The following is a 9,679-nucleotide window of genomic DNA, read 5'->3' as shown; positions in this document are numbered from 1 at the left end:
AAGTTTGAACTAGATTCTTGACCTACGCAGAAGACCAGTATTTACATTTGATATCAACGTAGTGCAGGAATTGTTATATATATATATATTTTAATGACAGTGAAACTAAATTTACAAAATAAAGAAAGTATTACTGGATGTAAAGTGTTTTGAAAAGTGGAGCATGAAATTTATCTTAATAATTGTACTCCCTCCTGTAATGAACCAGTGATAGCATAAGAAAGGAAAAAATATATATATAATCATAAGAAAGAGGTAGGCGCTGCTCGTTTAGTTATATAGAAATTCGTTTTTACTGGATTTTAACAGATGCTTCTGTGGTGTAGTGGATAGCGTGACTGCCTCTTAATCAGTAGACTCGGGTTCAAATCCCGACGGAAAACTAAGCTTCCTGTTTTAAAATTGTTAAACCCATATTTTCACCGCATACATTTAATTGCTTTCATAATCACTGTTGTTATAATCGTTCCAGATTATATTGCTCAATTCTCAATACCTATTTGATCTTTCATCTAGTAACTACACTGCAGTTGGGAATTAACACTTTTGCATTATATGTGAATTTCTATAAAATAAACAATGGAAATGTATATCAACACATATTAGTTAACTTTGTTGGAAATAGATTATGTCTGCATCGGCGCGCCACGAATTGAGACACTTACCCGCAAACATCTAAGGAGTGCTAATCACCTAATCTTAATTTCGAAAGTCTCACATATCAGTACATCCAGAAGGAGTTGTCCTCGATAATAATAATAATAATAATAAAAAACTATTTTCGCTGTGTACACACGGAACATGGCAATTGTAATTTTACCTCCTCTTAAAGGCGAGCACAAACCATGCACACATCAGGCTTTTGTAGGCTATGATAAGACCTATGGCGAAGTTTAGGAGGCAATTTTACATTCAGTTAGTAGCAAGGTGTTCGAAAATATATACGAGTAATAATGTTTACAAAGAGGAAGAACAGCAGTATCACCATCACTAAAGTTATCTTCATGATTGTCAGTACCATAATGCAAGTTGTGATAATTATAATGTGTATAATATCTGCTACACAATTATTCTTTTCATGATAATGGAGTAGAGGAAGAGAGGAATGGGAAGAGAACGAGAATGAAAAAGAGATTTTCGTCATTATCTGAGTAATTTCATGGTTAATAAAATTTGTTCATATTAAGATATCCTTACAGGGCGCGAAAAGACGCCAGGTGAACTAGCGTGCTGACCTAGGTTGAAGGCCAGTTTTCACTATTAATATTAAAGTAGTACAGCAAAGGCCAAGTGCAATATTTTTGTAGTAGTTCTGAAAATGAATACCAAAGTAAACTAAATTTGTAAAATAAAGACAAAATTACTGGATGGAAAGCGTTTTGAAAACAGGCTGATCAAGCAAATTATCTTAGTAACATTATTGAAGCACAAAGTTAGAATAATACCTACTTCCCCCTGTAATGGAAAAAGTACTAGTTAGCATAAGAAAGAAAAAAAGAGACAGACAAACATAGGAAAGAGGTAGGCGATTTTCTTTGCATACATAGATATTCGTTTCCCAACATATTAAGAAAGGCTCTGTGGTGTAGAAGATAGCATGACTATTTCTTTCTTTTCTTTATAATTTTGACCCCCTCCCTTTTTTTTTCTTTTTTTTTTACTACCTACATTTTATTGCTTTTATAATCACGATTGTTATTAATATACGTAACGAATGATAGAGAAAAATGTTCTAATTCATCTTTCATCTTTCATCTAGTAACTTGACTTGGGTTGGGAATTATCACTTTTGTCTTAGAGGTGAGTTTCTATAGAATGAATAATGGGAATACATGTTAAGACATATCAACTGATAATGAACCTAAATGTGTCGGAATAATATCATCTTTGCACCGGCGCGCCACAGCTTGAAGACACTTACCTGCAAACACCTAAGCTTAATTCGGAACGCATTAAACGGCATATCATTGCACCCGGACGGAGTTGCCCTCAATGACACACAGAACAGGGTTTTGTAACTAAAAGGCAATTCTACGTTCCGTTAGCAGCAAGGCGTTCGCGAATATATAGGAGTGAGAATTTTTACACAGCGAACCAACAGCAGTATCATCATTATTGTAATCATAATAAGGTTTATCATTACACTGGCAAGTTATGATAATTACTTCATATAAAACATTTATTAGACAGTCATTTCGTGATTAAGGGGGAGAGAAAGTGAAAGACAATAAAAGACATGTTCGTCATTCTTCTGTGTTCCTTTGTCTGTAGGTTCTTGAAAACTCAGATTTGCAAGTGACCTTTATTGGTGCAAAATACCACACACATCAAAAGTACAACGGGCAGGTGCAGGACAAAACAAATGCAACCTGCAGTCTCCTCGCCTCAGCTGTCTCGCTCTCTGATTGGCTGAGGGGTTTTGTGCCTGCCTGGAATGTCCGAGGGACCATAACTATAAACGTAAAGTAGGATGCAGGGCTTACAAATAAAATGTTATATAAACCAAATGGTACACTGTATATAATAATAATATCTATACACCCCCTCCCTTTACGCTCGTAGCGGTATCTCGAGCGGATACGGGACTCTTTGCTACGAGTCTGGGTGAGCGACGTGGGGTAACGGGAGGAACATGTAACGACCCTGTTTCCTGGTCTTGGCAAGGGGACACAGGGGACAAGAATGAGGGTTCACACTTGGGCACTGGCACTGGGTGGAGATGTCTGCGGTTACGCCACCATACGCGTCCACTGGGTAGTCGCACTTCATACTGTCGGGACCTACCACAGCCCATGACTACACCGACTTTATCCCATCGGAGGGATTTGTGATCCTGAATGCAGACACGCTGGCCTACAGATAGCCTTGGAAGAGGACGGGCATGGCTATCATTTGGGCTAGTCACTTGGTCGGCTTGGGCAGCGGCGCGGCGGTCCCAGTCGTCAAACTTGGTCTGCCACTCTGCTGAGAAGGACTGGGGGTGGGCAGGGACACAAGTCCGAAGAGGATGGCCATACAAAATCTGGGCAGGAGAGCGGCCAGCAGGGGTTGGGGTGTTCCGGAGCTCTAGCAGGCCCCGGTCGAACGCCTCACAGTCGATGTTGCCGTCAGGCGCCGTCTTGAGGATCAAGTACTTCACGGACTTGACCGCAGCTTCGGCGTGGCCATTAGACTGTGGATAGTGTGGGGACGTCACAAGGTGGTGGACACCCCAGCGTTCAGTAAACCTCCTGAATTCCTCACTGGTGAATGGGGGCCCTCCATCGGTCCTGAGGCGGACAGGTACACCGACTTCTCGGAAGTACCGGCAAAACATGCGCATGACCTTAGTTGCGGTTGTGTCTTGACCACAGGGAGTAACCATGGGCCACCCTGAGAGTCTGTCTGCAATGACCAGAAAAGACTTCCCAGCTACTTGAAAAAAGTCAGCAGACACAGACTCAAAGGGGCGTGATGGCTGGTCATCGCATAGGTAGGGTTCCTGCTGTTGGCTGGGCTGGAGACGTTGGCAGGAGTCACACGCTTCGACTGTACTCTTTATGTCAGAGTCGATGCCAGGCCAATAAACAGTCTGCCTGGCGCGACGACGGGTGGCTTCGACTCCTCTGTGACTATCGTGGAGGTGGGTCAAGGTGCGACGGCGGAGTGTAGCTGGAACAACGATGCGGGGACCATGTAGCACAAGCTCTCCATCTGCGTACAGGCTGTCCCGTAATTTCCAGTACGGGAGGATGGAAGCATGTAGGCTGTAGCGGTTGGAGGGAAATCCTGTGGTGACGTACTCCAGGAGGCGGCGGTAATCTTGGTCCTGTGATGCGACGGCGCGAAGCTCCTGTAGAGTCCTGTCGTCGTCGAGGATAGGAGCTGTGGCCTGGCCGTCTGTTGAGGTAGCATTCGTAGAAACAAGGGACCGGACGTGTGCAGCTGTCATGGTACACTCTTCTTCGTCATCGAATGTGGGGTGGCTGACAGGTGCCCGAGAGAGGGCGTCAGGGACGCACAAGGTCTTGCCGGCGCGCCACACAGCGGTGAAGACATACGGAGCCATCTTCACTCTCAAACGCTGGAGTCGGGGGTTTTCTATGGCATCCAACGTGTAGTGGTTCAGGATTGGGATCAATGGCCTGTGGTCGGTATGAAGGGTAAAGTGCTGGAGGCCGGCAAGGTACAGGCGGCACTTTCCCATGGCCCATGAAGCAGCCAGCATCTCCAGCTCGATTGTGGCGTAGCGTGACTCAGCGTCGGTTAGAAACCGTGAGCCACACTGGACGAGCCGGAGCTGGCCGTGGCCATGTTCCTGAAATAAGGCGTATCCCAGACCATAGAGGCGAGAGGCATCAGTTTGAAGAGTCACTGGCAGTTTCGGGTTGAAAGGAGCCAAGACTGGGGGCGATAGGAGGGCAGCCTTGACCTTTCCAAATGCCTGGTCATGGTCTGGGGTCCAAGTGAAGGACCGTTTTGGTGACATCAGAGGGCGGAGAGGCTGGGCAGTGGCCGCAATCTCTGGTGAGAAGTCGGCTAGCTGATTCACAAGACCCATGAACGACCGGAGGTCCGTAATATTGGAGGGTGTAGGGTAGTCTCGTATGGCTGCAACCTTTTCAGGGTCTGCAGCGATGCCCTCTGGAGAGATATTATATCCACAAAAACTGACATTGGTGGCGGCTACCATGAACTTGTCCTTGTTCAAGGTTATGCTGTGGGCGCGACACCTGGATAGCATCTGGAAAACTCGTCGGAGGTGAGTCGGTAAGTCACTGTCGAAGAGGAGGATATCATCCACTACCTTTACGCAGTTGGTGATGCCTTGCAGAGCCAGGTCTCCGCGAAGACAGTAGGCATCCCCAGTAGCGGCAAATCCCATAGGTCCTCTGCAGTGGTAGTAGCGCCCATGAGGTGTTATGAATGTTGTGAGGTGACGGTCTTCCTCCGCAAGGTCCATTTGCCAATATCCATGTAATGCATCTGCCTTAGTAAAGAACTTGGCAGATGGAGTGATGGTGCGGATAGCGTCAGCGGGTGTGGGCGATGGGTGTGTAGGCCTGGACACTTGGGAGTTAAGGCGTGTGAGGTCCACTGTGATGCGTACACCATTGCCAGGCTTAGGTACCAGGACCATCGGATGGCACCACTCGGAGGGCTTGTCACCGACGGGCGAAATGATCCCTTGCTGCACCAGGGAATCAAGTTCCTCCTTGACCTGGTCCCGGTAGGCGAAAGGTATAGGTCTAGGCGTGTGTATGGCAAAGGGTGTCGCACCTGGCTGAAGGTGGATCCTCATTGGTGGGCCAGACATCTTCAGTGGCGTAGTCTGGAGGTCAGTCTTAGACACAAGGACGTCGCTGAAGTGTTGTAGGAAGTAGGTCCGAGCAGTAGTGGGGGACGACATTGCCGAGGCAGGCATCTGCTGTGCACATCTGTTGACGTGGGTCACAGAGAGGATGGGCTTTGGGAAATCTAGAGAGACGATGGCCAAGTCCACGCAGTGGCCATACGAGAGCAGAGGTGTAAGGATGTCCTCGTGAACGTGAACAATGGCCTTGCAGGACGCTTGACCGAGCTGGAGGGTGGTCTCGAAACAACCCAAAGCTGGAGTCATGGATGACCCATCTGCTGCTGTGAGGACGTCAGTCGCAGGCGGGGGTGAAAGATTGCATCTGGGGATTCCCAAGGAGTCCAGGTGCTTCGGGCCAATCACCGTGATATCAGCCCCAGTGTCAGGTAGCATCAGCAGTTGGGAGGACTTTGAGCCATAGGACAGGACGACATTAACTGGCTTAGGGGTCCTGCCGGTGGACACTCTACGTGCTCTACGAGTTTGGTTGGTAGAGGTCTTCCTGGTGGACTTGCAGCACTTGGCGAAGTGACCCTGTTTGTGGCAAGTGGTACATTCAGAGTCCTTTGCTGGGCACCGGGGCGTATGGTGCCAATGACCCTTGTACCCACAATTTGGGCAGGTACTATCTTTTGCTGGGCAATGTCCCACGGCATGTTGACGGGTACAAGACCTACAGGAGGCGGGCAAGTCCTTGGTCAACGGTGGAGACTGACAGCGTTGAGGCGTGTGCTTGGTCGTAGCTGTCATCGTCTGGCGGCGTTGGTTCCTCTTGTATGAAGAGAGGATGTTGAGTTGGCTGGGGGCAGCAACGATAGCAGATGCAGTGGCCCTGGAGGACTCAAAGGTTCTGCAGCAGGTGACAAAGTCATCTAAAGATGCCTGGCTGTCAAGGGAGACAAGGCGCTGCACGAGTTCCTCTTCACGCACGCCCAGCAAAAGAATCATCTTAAGCTGTGTTGCAGCACAGGTAGTGCGGTCCCCTGTGCAGAGTTCAACTTCGTCAGCTAAGTCCTTCATGCGGGCGTAGAAGGCAGAGAAGGGCTCACCAGGCGTCTGCTTGCAGGAAAGGAGTTCCCGGCGTCGTAGGGCTTCGTTCTGCGAGTTGCGGAAATACTGCTGTAAAGCGTCGAGGACTTGGACTACTGGCATGGATGAGTCAGGAGGTATTGCCAGAGTGTAATGCAGCAGCCGTTGAACTTCCAGCGAAACACATGTGCGGAGGTATATGTGTTGTGTGGCTGGGGGTAGACTGTGGAGGCCCATTAGCACAGAATAGTCCTCGAACTTGCGACGCCACTGACGGAACAGTTGGTAGGTGACGTCGGACTGTAGCTGAGGAGGGCTGGGTATCATAGGTTTACCCATGACTGGAGCAGTAATGGGAGCATGTGGAGATCCTGACGTGGTGGCAACAGGTGGAACAGGCGAAAGCTGGTGAGCAGCTGGTGCTTGCTGTTCTGGGCTGGTTTGCTGTACCTGGAGGGGCTTGGGAGCTATCATGCTGAGTAGCTGCATGAAACGTTCGTCGTTTAGCTGTCGCTGTTGCTCCATTTGAAGACGGTATTCTTGTAGCTCTGTTCGTCGTGCTTCTTCGTCTTGTCGTCGTCTTTCCTCGTCAGAAATGCGGGTAACTTGGAGGTAGTGGATCAAATACTGCAGCTCTTGGTTACCTGGACTGTGCTGCGAGGGGCTGGAAGGGTGAGGGGTGAGAGGGGGTGGGAGGGATGGTGGTACATCGGCCTCGCCTCTCTCAAGGACGTTTGGCTCGCCGCTGTCATCACTACCATCACCCAAGTCATCATTTCCGGCCTGAAAATGGTCTTCCTGAGGCGTAGCCATATCGAGTTTGGTGTCTTTGACGAGCTGATCTTACAAACAGTGCAATTTTAGTTCCTGAAATAGTGCAACGATTCGTTCTTGGGCGTGAATATCGAAAAAAAATGAACGAATTCTTCTACAGTTCGTGGTAAGTGCATGTGTGGCGGGGGAGGTTTTGCGCGTTGCTGGAACGGCCGCGCTCGGTGATGGCGGTTGAGGCGAGAAGTCCAGTCAGTCACCGATCGGAACTCGGAGGGGATGGACGCGGTTCGTGCGCTCTCCGAGTTGGCGAGAAAAAATGGTGTTGCACTAGGGGTGATGCTGAGACTCCCGCAAACCTTCCCAACACAATATGCACTAACACTACACTATCACTTATCACTGCACTATAACACTGTCGGACACTGTAAGATCCGCGACGAAAATTCAAATTTGGAGGCGGGAACGACGGTTGCTAGGCACTGAGGGGAGCAAATCGGCGCCTTCTAGGTTCACTTGCAGAGTTTAGACTTATCACTGCGCCATCTTCTGTGTTCCTTTGTCTGTAGGTTCTTGAAAACTCAGATTTGCAAGTGACCTTTATTGGTGCAAAATACCACACACATCAAAAGTACAACGGGCAGGTGCAGGACAAAACAAATGCAACCTGCAGTCTCCTCGCCTCAGCTGTCTCGCTCTCTGATTGGCTGAGGGGTTTTGTGCCTGCCTGGAATGTCCGAGGGACCATAACTATAAACGTAAAGTAGGATGCAGGGCTTACAAATAAAATGTTATATAAACCAAATGGTACACTGTATATAATAATAATATCTATACAGTCATTATAGTATTTTTATGATTCAAATTTGTTCATATTAATATATCCTTTCAGGCTGTGAAAACAAGCCATGTTGAGCTAAGAAAATATTTCCAATTAATATCAAAGTAATGCATCAAAAGTTGAATACAATATTCTTTTAATAATACTGAATATGAACGCCAGACATTATTATTGGATGGAAAGCGTTTTGAAAACAGGCGGATCACGAGAATTACCATTTTAACATTACAGAAACACAAAGTCAGAATAATCATGTACTCCGTCCAGTAATGACCTAGTGATAATTTTCATAGGGGAAAAAAGGAAAAAGGTAAATCAACAACAAAGGAAATAGGCGCTGATATTTTGAACATAGAAATTTGTTTTACTAAGACGATAATTATTATGAGGTGGATATCATGACTTCCTCTTAATACACTCGGGTTCAGAACCTAAGGGAGACTAACACATACTTTTAAAATCATTATCAAACTCATGTTATTAATTTTTCATGATTTGTTTTAAATACAATTGTTACCGCACATAACCTGTACTTAATATCTATTATTACAACTGGGATTTAGCCTTTCTGTATAACATGTGTATTTGTATAGATTGGAATTCATGTAGTAGATTGGAATATATATTCAAAAATCTCGATTTAAATTCAACCTAAAAGCGTTTAAATCATATCCGGATCGGCGCGTCACAGGTTGAAGATACCGGCCAGAATAAAGGATTGCTAATCGCCTAATCTTAATTTGGAAAGTCTCAGCCGCCATATCACTGCACCCAGAAAGAGATGTCCTCGATAAGATAGTATGGTTAATTTCGCTGTGTACACACGAAACATGGTCATTCTAATTTTATCTAGAGTTGAAGCTGAAAGCAACCGGTTCATAGTTAGATTTACAGAAATGGATCATACCCACACCATTAACCAGCGTATTGGGAAATCACTGAATTCAACAGAACAATACATACAGTTTTTTTCTAGGTTACAATAAGACCTATGATTAAGTGTAAGAGGCAACTGTATTTTCAGTGAGTGCGAAGCGGAAAAGAAAGACATTCGTCCTTATTGTATTCTTTTCCAGAGTTAATTTGAAACAATTCACGTTTGTTTTACAGACTAAAATATATAGACATCATAAAAGGGACGAGAGACAGACAGAAAGACTGAGAGAGAGAGATATACAAGAGGTAGGTACAATAAATTATATGAATTAAAGGATATTTTTTTTTTCTAAAATATTAGTTCCTCTTATGTAGTGGGTACCATGATTGCCTTTGAAACAGTAAACTTCAAATCCTGATGGGGACTATTAATGTACCTTTTTTCAACTATATTTTTACCTCCGACATTTATTACTTTTATAATCACTACTACTATTACTATTTGTAATTGTTAAAGAATAGTATCAGGCTGTGAATACGGTCCCGTTGAACGTTATATTTTGTTGTTGCTACATATAAATACTCTTCTCAATTCGTAATTTAGCATTCTTCTATGATTACAGTATAGTTGGGAATTATCACTCTTCTCTTCTATGCGAACTTCTATAGAATTAATATATATTAAGACATGTCAATTTATAACTGACCTAACTTTGTAGGATTTTTATTATGTCTGCATCGGCGCGCACAGGTTGAGGACACTTACTCGCAAACATCTAGGGAGTGCTAATCACCTAATCTTAATTTGGGACGTGTCATAAAAGTCC

General features: G+C 45.6%; 1 protein-coding gene across 1 annotated transcript; it reads right to left on the bottom strand.

The window, feature by feature from the left end:
• Nucleotides 1–1,235: 1,235 nt before the first annotated feature.
• On the bottom strand, nucleotides 1,236–7,177 carry LOC138863532 (uncharacterized). The gene is made up of 3 exons (XM_070127699.1): nucleotides 2,697–7,177; nucleotides 2,555–2,655; nucleotides 1,236–1,312 (listed from the first exon to the last, which is right to left on the bottom strand). Exons 1-3 carry the CDS (start codon nucleotides 7,175–7,177, stop codon nucleotides 1,236–1,238), a joined length of 4,659 nt encoding a protein of 1,552 aa, XP_069983800.1.
• Nucleotides 7,178–9,679: the final 2,502 nt, after the last annotated feature.

This window comes from Penaeus vannamei, chromosome 12 (genome assembly GCF_042767895.1).
Source record: "Penaeus vannamei isolate JL-2024 chromosome 12, ASM4276789v1, whole genome shotgun sequence".
NCBI classification, from domain to species: Eukaryota; Metazoa; Arthropoda; class Malacostraca; order Decapoda; family Penaeidae; genus Penaeus; species Penaeus vannamei.
This window is presented reverse-complemented; position numbering and strand designations above follow the sequence as displayed.

What these genes read in the sequence shown, in the direction of transcription:
- LOC138863532 (XM_070127699.1), bottom strand. Translation starts at nt 7,177, where the DNA reads ATGGCTACGCCTCAGGAAGACCATTTTCAGGCCGGAAATGATGACTTG. An exon ending in CACCCAGTGCCAGTGCCCAA is followed by an intron (nt 2,656 to 2,696) that starts GTGTGAACCCTC and finishes CCCCTTGCCAAG; the next exon opens with ACCAGGAAACAGGGTCGTTA. An exon ending in CTCGAGATACCGCTACGAGC is followed by an intron (nt 1,313 to 2,554) that starts GTAAAGGGAGGG and finishes ATTCATTTTCAG; the next exon opens with AACTACTACAAAAATATTGC.